Genomic DNA, 16,510 nt, shown 5'->3' with positions numbered 1-16,510 from the left:
AAAAAATTTCAAATGAGTATGGAAAAATCATGGTTATTTCTTTCCTCACTGATGAGCAAGAAAGACATCTTTAAAAAAAACATAAGAAACAAAAAAATTCTTAGGAAGCAGAACGGAATGCAGAAAGGAAAACAAAAAATTTTCCCTTTCCAAATTAAAAATCTTTCTGCAAAAACTCTGTAACGTTCTGCGACAATGTCGCCATGTGGCTCCCATTGTATAGAGTCCTCTTAAGAAATAATGCCTTTTGAGAGTTAGCAACAATGAAAGATAATTATATTAAAAAAAAGAAAAACAACCATGTATGCAAAAAAAGAACACTTACTCTCTGTATTTTTTGGAATGTAAAACAATAAGAGAAGCTTGCTTAATTACTTTTTCTGAAAATTTTCGATCAGGTAAACTCTGGATAACATTCTCTGAACAATCAAAAGTATTGTTGGCTATGGATTCATCAAAAGGTTCTTTTATTACTGGGATTTCATTTTTCTTTTGATAAATATTAATCTTGTTTTCGTCGTTTTCAATAAATAACATTTCATTTTCATCAGATGGAAAACATGACATATTCAAGTTAGTATCATAAGTAAAATTATTCATTTTACCACTAGCAGCTAAATTATCAACAACAATGATAGATGAATTTTCATCATCAGTTAAATTTTTATCATGAATAACAACAGCAGAATTATGGTTAACCATTTCAAGCCTATCGCTAATAACAGGAGATAAACTATTTTCATTATATTCACAGTCACTAGAGGTAACGGCAGATACTTCATCATCTTCAAGTACACTGGAACAGCTTTCTTTCATGAAAAGATACTTAATATCATTTAAAACTGGTTCTGCGGCTGTTATTTCAGAGGATGAGTTAACAGCAAACATGTACCTAATGCTATACAAGAAAGTATCATAATTTTGAAACTTAGGCACTTTCCCGTGTCTAGACACATTCCTTTGGTTTCTACTTGTTAACATACCGCCATCATAACTATGAAGGCCAGCACACGTGAGACATTCAGTTTGAGGAACTTTGTGAAAACATTGTCCATTGTATCCAAACAGCCATTTAACATCAACAATAATTTCAATAAAACTAGAATCAGATTGATCAAGCTGATTGTTTGAATCACAGGTTTCATTTTGTAGAAATGAAGAATCTTTTTGAAAGGGCGTAAGGCATTTTGGGTCACAATCACTTTGTACATGGGGATCATCACATTCACCAAGGAATGCACGGTTTTTTGAATCAAAATAATAATTTTCAATGGACAAAGCATCATCTTCAGCAGTCATTGAACCTTTAGTAGGATCATGTGAATATTCTTTAACTTTATCATTCTCAGAAGAGGAAGTTAGAGCAGGAGCCTCACCATCAGAGGTTATCACGTCATCTATGTTTTCTGGGCCAGATAATTCAGCTGTAAACAATAAATATGAAAAATAAATTAAAAAAAAAAGGTTGAGGAAAGATTAATTAGATTTTTTATATCTTCAGGCAAAAAGGAACTTGCATATCTGCCAACATCGAGAGGAAAAAAACCAGTAGATATTACAAAATAATATAAATTTCATGATAGCTGTCACTTAATGTACTGATTATTTTACACAATACAATACTCAAATAAAAGTGAGATTTGAAAGTATAATACCAAATGTAAATTTTATGATAATAAAAATTACAGAAGTTTATAACTGCTGTTAAGATTTCTCCATATATAAACTTTGTGCGAAAAGTTGCACAAAGTCTTAATCAAATACAAATACCAATGATTAAGAAGGATTTGATGTACAATGTGCAAAAAAAAAAAGAAGAAAGACCACCTGGAACAACTTTTGATCTAATGATCAAATCTTTACGTTCTAGGACTCACTCTTAATGGCTCAAGAGGGTGATTTCAAATACACTAATTAATAAGGACAATATCTTAAGTTACGAAATCAGACACAAAAATGCTCCTTCTCTGAATAAACATACCTTTCCCCCCGATTGATTCGGATTTCTGACCCCCGAAATATAGGGGGTAGCTGCAATCTGGGAAATATGGTCACAATAGTTTGGGCAGGACAGCGCTCCAAAGTTTGGAACTCTTAATGTTAACTTTATAATTTGTGTATTTCATTTCTAATTGTACCCTATTTCCTAAAACACTTATAATTAAAAAACATGATTCTAATATAAATATCAAATTATATGAACATACTAAGATTTTTTTTAGTAAAGATTTACCTTTATTAGATCTGATTTGTTCTTTTCTCTTCATTCTATCAAGTAAAATGATCTGGAAAGTAAACACACATTAAACCAAGTGGTTGAAAACAAGAATTTATAATTAAAAGTCAATTTTTTTTTACAAATATTGTTGCACTATAACAAGCCATGTATACACACATCAGAATTATTATAATTTCTTTGATTTTTTGTGAAGCTTTTTACTGCATAATATTAAGAATATGCCTTTAGATCATTTTTGAAAGGCAGCAGAGTTTTGTAATCACAATTCAGAAATTTTACCGACACTTGAAAATGAAAGTTATTTAATTTTGAGAAATAAAACAGTGATTACTGATGCTAATCTGAAGAAGAAAATAAGGATTTGTTACAGCTCGGGGAAAATGCTTCACATTTTATGTTTATGCATCAGTTGAGGAAAATGGTGAAACTTACATTCTCAGTTTAAGAAATGGTTGCAGAAGATAGAAAAAGTGCTAAGTGATACCGATGATATCAACAAAACGGAACTAAAAGCATAACCACAGTGTGTTTAAATCAAAATTTCCGAATAAAAATGTGCTTATTCATCTTTTTTTTTTTGCATTGAAATATTTTTGTAGCAATTACATAATTCTTTCAATTAAAATTTTTCATACTTACTATAAATTCATCAGTTGTCCATAACTTCATACACTTTTAAATCATTATTTCATATTTTATCTTGACCCATATTTATTGTATTCTCATATTTATCTCTCGTAATGAACTACTTTAAAACATATACCTATACTACATTATTATGGTGCAATACATTTCTTTAAATGACAAAAAGAGTTCTGCTCTGACTGGATGCAATAGAGTAACTGTCACTAATAAAATCACTAGATTGTTGTTACTTTTTAAAATCAAATCTACAAGAACAGAACTACTACAATATCAAAACATGAAAAAAAGCTTTTGCAGGGCTATAAACAGAGGGAAAAAAAAACTATTCTTTTTTTGCAGGAATACTTAAAATCTTCTTTCTTATAAGTTTTGAAAGATATGTAGGAGATGAAGTCAAATTCACAAACAAAAGAAACAAAGTTACAGGTGTAGATTACACTTCTCATAAAAATCTAAGGATCAAAGAAAAAAAAAAAACAGTGTAAAAAAATCCCAAACAAAAACTTCTTATGTAAAAAAAAAAAAAACTATTGAAAGTTTGTAAACAGCTACAGCAGGGTTGAAAAGGAATGCAAATGAAAATAAACTGAAGAATAATAGTGTGGATGCCTAATGCATTGAGTGAGGTAAAGCATAAAACTAAAAGACATCCATTCTATAACTTATTTTGTCAAACTAAAAAAAGTGGCGATAGAATATTAATGAACAATTTTAAACCTTGTTCCTGCTTATATTTTATTATTATTCCACTATGAATAGAGATTGAGGGTTGGTATATTTTTACATTTATTTGATTTAAAATTAATCAGCTAGCAACAGCTTAAATAGTAAGATTTGACATTTGAATGCGAAGGATTCCAAATGTATTCTAATTTATCCATGACACTTGGGGTGTCATTGAAAGTATATTCTAAATGGTAAGATTTGCAAGCAAAGGATAGCTTCCAAATATATTCTAATTTATCCATGACATTGGGATATTATTGAAAGTTTATAAAAGCTTTAAATTGATTCTGATACTTTAATTTCAAATTCATCGAATTACTATTCAAGCAAATATTAAAAAACTCTTCCGTAGAATAAAAAATGCTGTTTATGTTTAATCAAAATTAAGGTCAAAATGTAAATAAAAAATAAAATATCAATGTAGTAATTTAGGTTTTAGAGAGTTTGGAAGTTTGATTTCTTATTTATTAGGCGAAAAATTCACAGTGCCTAATATTTCCTTGAAACAGTTTTTTTTTGTTAGAAATTCCCTTTAAAACTATGGCACCATTTTTTTTAGTAGCAATAACTTTCTTAAAGTATTTTTAAAAAGTAAAGTTTGAACATTTTAAAAAGTAAAGCTTGTGCGTTTCAAAAAGTAAAGTTTAAATTTTTTTTTTGATAATAATTTTTGCTTTAACAAAGAAAAAAATATTCATTTGATTTTACACAAACATTTTATTAACATAAAAACAAAATATATTGAAAAAGTAATAATTTATGAAATTAAATTTAATGTCCCACTTTTAAACTTAAGAAATTCAAACGAATAAAGAAAGAAATCGACATTTTAAGTTATTTGTGTATTTAACATAGCAGAAAATATTTTTTTTCATTTCAAGTTATTACGGCATCAAAAATTAAAAAATGTGTTTCAACAAACTTTTAAAAAAGCATATTTTTATTATTTACTTGCTAACTTACTTTTCCATCTTTCTTATGCCTTATTTGTCCAAATCTACTTTCCTATTTAGCAACAACAATAGTTAGGAAATTGAGTAGTTTTTTTAATTAGTCAAAAACTTTGACGAAACCTCGTTTGAGCGTTCTCTTATTATAATATCCTATACTAATACTCCTAAGTGTAAATATGCCGTTTTATAAAATCAACCACATTTTAAAATCAAATTACTTTAGAACAAGTAAGATTCTAATAAGTGAGTTAACAATTTCTTATAAGAATTTTACTCAAATCTCATCTTATTAGAATCTACTTATTACAATCTATTTAAGCAAATGGAGGTAATCATATAAAAGAGGTTCAGTCAGACAATCAAGAAATAACTCAGTTTAAAATAACTGTACCTTTTTTAAATGAGAAGGCTTCTTTAATTTTGGCTTTTCTCTCTCTTTGCCTCTTTTAACAGCAGGTTTAGAAGAATCTAAAGGATTTACAGTTTGGTTTTTAGCCTAAAAAGGAATAAATTTTGTTACGATGTAAAATTCAAAATAAAGAAGAAACAGAGAGTCTGTGTTTGTATATATATATACATACATATATATATAAGTTAAAAAAATAGAGAAAACATGGAATATAATAAAGATTAATGGAAAGAGAAGGAGAAAAATTATTAAACTAAGATATTAAAAAAGCTTTTATTTATTTGAAAAAATAATATTCAAAAGCTGAAAAACCAAATCTTGAAAAGATATAATCTCTTCATCAGCTCCAACGATTATATCAGCAAAAAGGAGTGCTTTCTAATATTGTATCAATATAGCCAAAGCTCAATATATATCATCATAATAGTGTGAGGAGCACTATTATAATTAATCTTTATTATTTTCCCTGTTTCTCTATATTTCAATTTTATATACGTGTATATATACACACACATTAATAAATCAACTTACAGATAAGAAAGATGACTTTTTCCCTTTTGCTGCAGAGGTAGGGACACCAAAAAGAAATTTATTGTTTCTATCAGGATTTTTCTTCTTAGTCTGAAATAAATTCAACTCATCAGCATTACTGGCACCAATAACATTTAGAAAGAGCAGTAAAACCTTGTAACAACTTTTAAATAGATGTATGATATTTGCAGTGTTGAAATATTTTTTACCAGAGCCCAAATCACCACAAGGTTGAGAGAGAACAGAATCTAAGTTTTTGATTAACAATTATCAAAGCAATCTGATATAAGATTTTTTACTAAAGTTTCTTTACTTTTATTTTATTGTAAACTCAGTAGCTTTTCTCTATATTTACGAAAAAACAGCTTTCTAAATATTTTTATTTGCATATTTATTCTTACTTTTTCTTTCTAAAATCCAATTTACAATATATAAGAGATTTATGAATTTTTAATAAAACTTATACATGGAGCTGCTGTGAAAAATTTCCATTCTAAGTTTTAGATTTCTTCTCTATTGATCACTATTTCTAGAAAAAGCTATAAGAGAAAAAAACATTGTGATCGTAGTTTTAAAAATAGAAATGTAGGTTATATAGATGGCTAATTTTGGAATTCATTAATTGCTTTAATCTAATACAATTGCTTTTAAACTTAGCATGTAAGGAAAGTTAGGTTCCAATGTGGTAGTATGAGTATTAGAAGTTAATTATATTTTATTCTATCGCCAGCATTTGAACATCTGACACAAATCTGAGTTTATGACTATCAATGTACGACTCCGTTGAAATTTTGAACCCAACCCAGAAGACAAGGGAACCCCAAGATCAAGTATTAGGACCAACTAGCCTTTGCATAGGACTTTTTGATGGTGCTAACCTCCCATTTACATTACGTGTTGATAAAAACCACGAAAATTCCCTAAGGTTAGCCCGACGCTGGATTCTAACCAATGATTCGTCTACCACTGAGGGTATTTTACGCCTGCACTGTGGTTGGTGTGAGCCGGGAACAGAATTCATATTGATCAGCTGGCGTTGGGATTCAAACCTGGGTCACCTCATTGGGAGGCAAATGCTTTATACGCTGAGCTACAACAGCTTATTATGGTAATTTATTAAAAATAAAATTAAGATTATATTGTGAAAATCAGTAATGATATAATCATTAAAGTTCCAGAACCACATTCTGCCTCACTAAAAGTTCCAGTCTCACTACACCCTCGAATATTTTTAATTAAAAGGTTTATTATTCACTAAAAAAATAAATACTATAAACTCTATCCTTTTCTTAAGAATCAAATTCTATCCTCCTTTTAATTTCCACCTATAAAACAGCTGCAAATGGTTCTTTGATTTCAGAACAAATACCCCCAGAGGTTTAATTTGTTATGGAGACATGGAGAACTTTGGGACCCAACAGATTTAACGTGTACCCGTAACCATTTACTACACTAGAAGCCTTTTACCGGCTGGATTCGAACTCCCATTCTCACGAATGAGAGTTCCGCACCCTGCCAACCAAGTTGGTGGTTTAATATTAAAAAACATACATAAAACTATGTCAATCGGAGCATTATTCAGATTTAACGAAGAATCTGAATAATATAATAAATAATTCTTACCTAAAAAATAAATAATTGTTTTCTAAAAAGTCAAATTATTAAAATAAAACAATCAACACGTTAGTTGATAGAATCAATCATTAATCACATTAAAAACCATACCAAGAATCAAACAGTTTAAATATTATTGCAATTAAGGAAACTAGCATGTCATTTATTTTTTAACATTTAAAGAATGAAGTCAAACCAATCTTGACAGAATGAGGGAAGATAACTTTTGAATGACACGGAAACCAGAAATGTGCAAATTGAGGAAAACTCTTTTTTCCACACTTTATTAAAGCACATCAGTTAATCTGCAGATTAGCAAGGTAATTTGTGCAGTAATGGCTTTCTATCTTAAGAAGAAAAAGGTTGCCACTCAAATCTGGAAGAAAAAAAATTCCCTGTGTTTTTCCTATACTACATATTATACGCAATATATTAAGAGGAAACAGAGTTACTGTGCTCTTGTGTCTGCTATATTGGGCTAACTATACAAGTTTTAATTGCTAGAAAAACTCAGAGAAAAAAAAAAGGAGCAGCTGAATATACTTAAATAATGCCATAGTAAATGAAATAGTTTAGCATAACTGATATATCATCTATAAATGTCCACGATTGCTCAGGGGATAGCGCGTTAGCTTTCCAATTAGGTGAACCGGGTTCGAATCCCAGTAATGGCTACGAATCCAGGCTTGCACCGACCACAGTGCTGACGCGAAATATCCTCAGTGGTAGACCGATCATGGGTTAGAGTCCCTATGCAGCCAGGCTAACTGTGGGAGGTTCTCTTGCTCTTCCTCTCCCTGTAACGCAAATGCGGGTTAGTTCCATCAAAAAGTCCTCCACAAAGGCAAGTTTCACCCAATACTTGATTCAGGAGTTCTCTTGTAATTCTGTATTGCGCTCAAAATTACAAGGCTACGGAGTTGGACATTAGTAGTCGTAAACCCAAAAACTGTGTCGGCTGTTGAACGATGGTTATAAAATAAAATGTAAAATAGATTGCGTTTTGAGTGGTCACCATATTTTTAAAGGCGAAAATAAGAAACAAAATTCACATAAATTTTTTTTGTCCTTTATAAAAAAAAATTGTATACAAAATTTTTTAAATTTTTTTGTTTGTATAATAAAACTCAAAATTCCCTGTTACTTTAGGTGATTTTTAAATTCCCTGTATTTTCCAGGTTTTCCCTGTTAAGTGGCAATCCTGAGAAATATAAAAACTATTAGTGGAGATTAACAAATGATGATAAACCCTTAAGTGTACTAAAATAAAAGATAAAGATACCTTGTTATTGATGATGTCAAATAGAGATATAGTAATAGGATCATTATGGCGCAAGGCTACTTTTTCGGTTTCAGGCGTGCCTTCTTCCACATCACTTAGACTCTTATTTTTGTCACCACCTGAATAGGAAATTAAAACTTTTAGTACAAAATATAATAATAAAGATGATAAATGTAAAAAAGGAGTTTACATAGAGGTGTCATTAAAATGTACAACTGTTTATAGATCCAGCGTTTTTCTATAGCTTTTGCTGCCAACATTTCAGTAGTTAAGTTGTTAAGCGCAGAATTTAACTTTCAAAATCTCAGAAAACTGCATATAAACATATTTTCATCCAGGGTATGCAGCCAGATTTTTCAACAAAAAATAAGCACCTTTTAAGCACTCAAAAATATTTTTAATCACTTTCCAACAAAAAAACAAAACATCATTTGTGCAGAAATCTGTAGTAATCATAATCTCTGCAGTAATAAATTTTTCTTCTTCTATCCTTTAAAGTTCTCAGTTTATAAAAATAAAATCAATAAAATTGAAAACCATTTTCAAAAACTTTACATTATAATGATAAAATAACTAGTTTCTGATAAATATTGCAGAGGAAATACGAATATCATGTATTTTTTGTAATTTAGAACGAAAATCGACACGGCAAAGAAAAAAATCTGTGATGCTTGCTTCTGAAAAAAATCTGTGATGCTTGACTTCAGTGTTCTACTGGGAACCGTGTCTTTACGATCAGTCCACTGCCAGAATAAGAGCATTAGAATTAATGAAAATTTTTTTTAAAAAGACAATTAGAATTTTGCTACCTTAGGAGATTGTAACCGCTTAATGAATTAGTTTTTCTTGTAGCCTACAAACAGCTAATGGTTCTTGCTTAGTTTTAGAAATTTCTTCAATATGATTTTAATTTTTTACATCAGGGTTGAGGGTTTGGATATCCTAAACTGGTTTTGGACCACAGTTGGCAAGTTTCTGCCGAGGTGGTTAAAACCACTGGTAGAAACCGGTTAAAACTGGCATGGCAGAAACCCTTTTCTGCCACATTTGAGGCAGAAATTCAGAAAATGACAGAAAAGTTAAGCACTGAGATTAACATACAATGGATAATTCGTAGAAAAAACATTTAAATGTTAAACAAAGTGACCAGTGAAATTGCTGCTTACATTTATGAATCAGTAAATTTAACCAATTATATTACCTCTTACATACAGCAAAGATTAAAACTGTTACTGTTATAATAATTGGATTGTTGCCATACAAATTATATCTTGAAAAGGAAAAAAAAAAAAACTATTTGAAATTAGCTCTATTCAATTACATTAAGAGTTAAATGATAATAATTACTGAATTTCAGAGTTTAATATAATAAACTAAAATCTAGCATTTATATTTATTATTACATTACTTTCTCCATTATTTTATATAAATATTTGATATACTGCACTGCACTCCTTATATTTAATGTAAACAAAATAATATATATTTACAAACAATGAATTAAGAAGCTTGTTACAGTTACATAGAGTTACATTTTTCAGTTTACTTAAACAAAATGTCATTAAGCAATTACTAGAACTAATATAGAAGTTTTTTTAGTTTCTGTTAGTTTATGCCGGTTTTTAATGGTTATAACCAGTTTCCGCCACTGGCATGGCAAAACCCAGTTTCTGCCGGCAAAAAAGGCAACTCTGTTTTGGACAGAACACGTGGGTTTTACTGTCTTAAACTCTCCTTTGATTAAACTGCCCGAAGCTGTCTTAAAGTGTCCAAAACTTTGAACTTTGGTAAAAGGTAAAAATTCTATAGGTGTAATTATTGCACACATAATAATTACATATATTAATAAATATTTGATACTTTTTATGCAATTTGCTTTAACTTATTAAAGGAGAATAATGTAATAAGAAAAGATTTATAACTTTTGTTGTTGTTGTTGTTTATTTACATCGCACTTGAGCTGCACAATGGGCTATTGGCGACGATCTAGGAAACATCCCTGAGGATGATCCGAAGACATGCCATCACAATTTTGATCCTCTGCAGAGGGGATGGCACCCCCGCTTCGGTAGCCTGACGACCTGCGCGCAAAGTCGAGCACTTTACGGTAGCACAGTTTAACGAGGACCAATACCGCACACCCTCGGTCCCTACGCAGACTGATCCAAGTGGTCACCCACCCGCACACTGACCGCAGCCAGTGATGCTTGACTTCGGTGATCTGCTGGGAACCGTGTCTTAACGATCAGTCCACTGCAGGACTTATAACTTTTGAAGCTCCACATTTCATTGAACAACAAAAGTGGATATCTTATCCCTTTAAATATGAATAAATATGCTTTTAATATTGATAAATTATGTTCTTGTATATGGATAAATAATGCAATATTATAAATAATAATAAATTTGTTTTTTAATAAAACAAAAATTTGTCTTCATTCTGTTTTTTGTTCAAAAATTAACCTTTTATTTTTCACAATATTTTTTTTTTTAAATTGTGACATAATTTGAATAAAAGGGTTTTGGACAGTTCAAGACAGTTTTGGGCAAAGGGTTTTTGGACAGGACGGCTTAAACCCTGGTTTAAATCGTGTATTAATCCATTCTGTGCTAAGCCTTGCCAACTCTGGTTTACACCCAAAAAGTTAATGTGGTTTATGGAGAATTGCATTACTTAAATATTTTACTTCGGTGACGGCACTCTAATTTGGAAAAAAAATTCCCTGTGTTTTCCCCGTATATATTATACACAATATATTAAGAGGAAACACAGCAGTCACTGTGCATATGTGTGAGCTATATTAGGATAACTATATTTATTAGTTTTCACTGCTGGAAAAATTGAGAGAAACAAAGAACAGTTCAACATACATAAAAAAATAATAATACAGCAAATGAAATAGCATAGTATAGCTGAGCTATCTTTAAATAATCCATAATTTGCACTTCAAGAGATTAACATTTAGTAAAAAAAGAAAATAAGAAATAAAAATTCCCTGTATTTTCCCACTTTATAAAGAAAAATTCCCTGCATTTTCCCTGTTTTCTCCATGGAGCGGCAAAACTGTGTGTATATGTAGGAGGCTTGCCTGGGGTGGTTTCACGCTTTATTTAAGTTTCTCACATGCCACTTCCCAGTTATGACCAAAACTTAGTGTCTATTTTGATTCAGGTATCGATACAAAAACTTTTCCTATTACAGGGTGCGTGTGCTAAATCTTTCAACAAAAAATAAGCACCTTTTAAGTACTTTTTAAGCACTATATACATTAACAAAATAATTTTCAAAAACTTCATATGATCCTGATAAAATAACTACGTAGCTTCTGACAAAGAACTCTTTTCTTGATTATATTAGCCAACATATAAATATCGAAAGATTTTTCGATTCAATTTCAGAGGGTGGAAAATGAAGCATGAAATCGAGAACATCTTGCTAAATGCAGCAGGAGTTGCATATGAGAGTGTTAGAGTCGCACCAAACATAGCTCAGTAGATGCACATGCGGACTCTCACAAGCATTTCATTGCGTAAAATTGTTGGCACATTCATATGTTATGGACCGACGGTACGCTGAAATGGATTGTGGTTAAATAAATTGTGAAAATGTTGAATGTTGCGAAAAGCAACGCTTTTGCATAATATGTCGCGAAAAGCGACAATTTCATTTTTGAAAAGGGAATAAAGCACTTTTTATAAAACCCTATTAAAAATAGCTCCTTTAAGGGCTTTTAAAAACGAAAACTGAAAATAAGCACTTTTTAAAAATGCTACGCACCATGTATTATTAAAAAAATATGAAATTAAATTATTAATTTAGTAAAATAAAATAAAAGCAAATGCTTTTTATCACATACCAGTAGGAAATAAAGAACTTTTGTTAGGTGATCCACTGGTACTTATATTGGTTTCTTCCTAAAATATAAAAGATACTTAATTGCTTTTAAGAAATAAATTTAATATTAGAAGGTACCAAGTGTTCAAAACTTAATTGGTATTAGGCAATTAACTTTCATAACTTATTTTTAATCAATTAAGAACTTACACTTTTCACTTCTACTTCTTTATCAGCATGTACAACTTCACTATAAAAATATCGTTTACCACAATCAGCCTTTGCACCCAATTCCGGATACTCACTGGCATTATTGATATTTAAAGTCACATTTTTCTGAGTTTGTGTGTTCGACTCAGAGCTTAGTTTTAAAATTTTGTCAAAAACATTGTGGGAAATCAATTGAACTTTATCCCGTTGTAGACCTGCCTGACGTTTTAGCTTGCTTTTTCTTTTCTTTTTAGTTGTTTTATCGAACCTTACGCCAATCGATTCATTTTGCGTAACAGATTGTGGATTATCAGATGTTTTTTGTGTATTAGTCAAGTTTGAGTTACTACAGTTAGGCATTTGTTTGTTTTTAAGTGCAATGTAAGGACGATTGTGACAAGACTTTAAATTAGATTTGAAATGGCCAGGATCAGTATTCTTTGGTGCAAATTTTGGGTCACATTTTTTCAGGCGTCCTTGATTATCAAGCAATTTATCATTTGTGCATGTTCCCAGCAACACAGAACTTTGCTGTTTAAAGCTAGATCCCCTTTGAAAAGATTCTGGCACATTCTTTTTACTTTCATTATTCTTGTAACGATTTTCAGAACTACCTGTTTTTAAAGTTTCTGATATAACATTTCTTTGACGACTAATTTTATGGGCAGATGATTGAGGTAGAAAATTCTCAGAATTTATATTATTTTGAAAGTCTGCCTTACTTTTATATTGGGTTAAATTGTTTGGTTTATGTTCCATAAAAGATTTGGACCTAACAGAATGTTTATCACTGAAATCATTCCTCAATCTAAATAAATCATTATTACCATTCAGTGCATTTTTGGGTGATGAATTTTTGGTACTAAATAAATTCCTGTTTTGTCTGTCATTTCCACGACTGGCACTGTTCTTCGATCTAAATTGATCTTCATTATCATTCATTGTTTCTTTGATTGAGAAATTTTGGGCGCTTAATTTATTCTTGTTTTGTCGGCTATTTACATGACTGGCACTATTGTTTGACCTAAATTGATTTTTATTATCACTATGAGTTTCATTAAATGCTGCACAAGATTCATTTTTGCTTTGTCGGTTATTTTCTTGATTAACTCTCTTCTTTTTAACAACTGTCCATGCTGAGCTGATATCAGATTTAATCTCGGAAAAATCAAGATCATGAGAGGCAGAATTTTTAGAAAAAGAATTTGTTGAGTCAAATGTTCTACTAGTTGACTCATAAGGCTTTCTTTTCTGTTTTGTAGAACACAGCTTATCTGAATCTGGCCTTTCATTTTTAATTTTGGAAGCACTGGTAGTAGTAATGTCACGTTTTTTATTTACAGTAGTATAACTCTCTTTTTGTTTAGGCACTTCAGAATGTAACACAGTTTTGAGTCTAGAAGAATATGAAGAGGAATAAGTACTAGCTCCAAGAGTGTCATCAACATCATCAGATAATGAAGGGAATTCTTTGTCGTACAAATTTACTCTTGTTAAGTTCTTTTTTTGAGACATTTGTAAAATCAGTTCCTTCTTAGTAGTTAAATCATACCTAAAAATAAAGACAGTAATTAATTATTACAAGACATTTCTAAAATTAGTAAAAATTTGATAAAACAAAATTAAAATGTAGTGTATCAAATAAGTATTAATGCCACAGTAAAAACTTTCAATATTTATTTTAAATCATTATTTAAAAGTTTTAAATCAAAGTCAGTGGTTTAAACTACAATTTACATGAATGGCAATAAAAAAGGCAACTTTGCATATTTTATGCAAATTTTCAGAGATAGGAATAAAAATAATATATTTTTAAAGAAATAATTTCACTTTTTAAAAACATTCACAATTTTAATTATTAGTTTTTCATTTAACCTCCTATTGACAATGATTAGGTAAAATAATTTTTTATGATTTTAAAAAGTTAAACTTATAGACTTTTTTGGATACTTGTTTAAAATCGTGTCGGTTATTTTCCCTAAAACTAAAAAATGGCATTAAACAACCTAATTATCCAGAACAATAGAAAATTACCATTTTACTGCATCAGCTGGCATGCCAGAATAAGGATACTGGAGGATAACCAGACGATAAGGAAGTATACAATATCAAGACAAACAGCATGATTGCGGTAATGTGGTCAGCCAGTATTATGCATTGGCCGTCATTATTTCCTCATAGTACCTATCAATCTGAGGGGATATTTTGTATCATGATCTGTCACACCAATTACAATTGCCAAGGTGCCAAATATATTTTAAACTTGCAAAATTTAAAAAAAAACAAGATGTAAATGTTTGGTTGGTGGTGGTTACGAGTTATGCCTTTCGAGTTGATCCCTTTCTGTGATGATTTTCTTAGTTTCTTGCAGGGGCCACTGCCCAGAAGTTTCCAAGACTTGACTGTTATTCTGCCACAGATCATATGACGTTTATTCTGCCAAGATGATCGATCTCTAGGCTTTCACAATGTCAGCTCAGTGCCTTTAACCATTGAAGCGGCAGAACTTATTTAACAAATAAAAATTAATCTTTGTAATAAATAACAAAAATTAATCTAAGACAGGGTTGGAGTTTTTGCCGGCAAAAAGGGGTTTTTGCCAGGACAGTGGCAAAAACCTGGTAAAAACCGGCAAAAACTGGTAAAAACCGGCAAAAACCAAATTATCTAAATTGCTGATTAAATATTATTACAAAATACTTGAAACAAATTTAAATCAATCATAAGGAATAATAATTTTGATACATTACATGAAAAAATTATTTTTAACATATTAATAATTAATATACCTAAGGGTAATAATTTTTAAAAGATTGAAAGTTTTTGATCTCTTTTCATTTTAGAATCCTAAAATAAATGTTTTTTTACAAATAAATATTATTATTTGTATAATACTATTTATTATAAAAAATTATTATTTGTACAATAATTAACTACACATGTTGATAGAAATTTTATGCTTTAAATTATAGTTATATTAATTTAAAATAAGTTCATTTCACTGGAAAAAAGAGAATAATCACAAATTTTCCAATCAATAATGTTTTAAACTACTAAAATGATACATTATCATTTAATTAAGGAATAATAGTTTTGTTAATTTTTTTATAATTATTTATATTCATAGTATATATTTCAATTTTAGGAATAATTTTGTATCAAAAATGTGTTTTTGTCCTCTCATCTAGGAAAATATAGGTTTTTGCCGCTTTTTGCCACTTTGCTTGGCAAAAACCTGTTTTTGCCAGGACGGTTTTTACCGGTATTTACCATGGTTTTTTCCACCTGCGGCAAAATCTTGCCAACCCTGATCTAAGATAAATTATAACAAATAAAAATTAATCTCTGATAATAAATATTAATTATTTGGTTCGGCAAATTATGCCTAATATGTATTATCTTTTAAAGTAAAAATTTGATATGCATTGTTATTTACTGAAATAATATCATTGAAAGCATACTAAATTTATCTTTCCTAACCTAACACTTTCTCTTGTTACATATAGTTTTTAATTTGAAAGTTTGAGTTATGATAACTAGAAGGCAGGTGACATTCTGTTTTCTGAATTGAAAATGTGGCACATCGTAAACCGGTTAATTGATAGATAAAGATACGTCGCTTTTATAAATTGTTAAGGGTCACCCTCTGACAATTTCATTTAATGTGCGCAACATGACATCTTTTTTTCCTTCATGTCTCAACTTTATTTTTATTATCAAGGAAATTAATGATCGCCAGAACAGATATTAAAATAAATAAAATATAAATAGACTAGCATCTTACTCATTATATCTGCTAATACTCGGAGTTTTTTTGCGTGATAGTCTCTTATCTAGATTTTTCTTTTTCCATATTATTTACTAACATTTATTTACTAAATACGTTTCCGGTTGCCTATTTTGTTTCAGTTTGAGAGCTATTTGAATCGTTTGCGAATATAATTGAAAATAGTGGTATGTTACTATTACAAACATGAGGCCAGGTGAAAAGTTTGTTCAAATCTAGTATCCGTGATTTCTGTCTTCTGATTGGGTAACTAACACATAAGAAGTTTAGTGTTAATAA

General features: G+C 30.0%; 1 protein-coding gene across 1 annotated transcript in view; it reads right to left on the bottom strand.

Annotated features, from left to right (window-relative positions):
• The window catches only part of Sbp2 (SECIS-binding protein 2), a 37,964-nt gene extending 21,478 nt beyond the window's left edge, over positions 1-16,486 (bottom strand). Inside the window, exons 1-8 of the mRNA XM_016065319.5 lie at positions 16,229-16,486; positions 12,445-13,996; positions 12,257-12,314; positions 8,400-8,518; positions 5,504-5,593; positions 4,955-5,059; positions 2,234-2,285; positions 326-1,424 (exon numbers count right to left, since the gene is read on the bottom strand). Of these exons, the coding sequence (XP_015920805.3) occupies positions 326-1,424; positions 2,234-2,285; positions 4,955-5,059; positions 5,504-5,593; positions 8,400-8,518; positions 12,257-12,314; positions 12,445-13,959 (3,038 nt within the window). The 5' untranslated portion in view covers positions 13,960-13,996; positions 16,229-16,486. The remainder of the gene's footprint in view (positions 1-325; positions 1,425-2,233; positions 2,286-4,954; positions 5,060-5,503; positions 5,594-8,399; positions 8,519-12,256; positions 12,315-12,444; positions 13,997-16,228) is intronic.
• Between the last annotated feature and the right edge of the window lie 24 nt (positions 16,487-16,510).

Source organism: Parasteatoda tepidariorum, chromosome 7 (genome assembly GCF_982258835.1).
Source record: "Parasteatoda tepidariorum strain Cologne lab strain chromosome 7, Ptep-v5.0, whole genome shotgun sequence".
Taxonomy (NCBI): domain Eukaryota; kingdom Metazoa; phylum Arthropoda; class Arachnida; order Araneae; family Theridiidae; genus Parasteatoda; species Parasteatoda tepidariorum.
The sequence above is the reverse complement of the archived record's forward strand: the minus strand, read 5'-3'. Positions and strand labels throughout refer to the sequence as shown.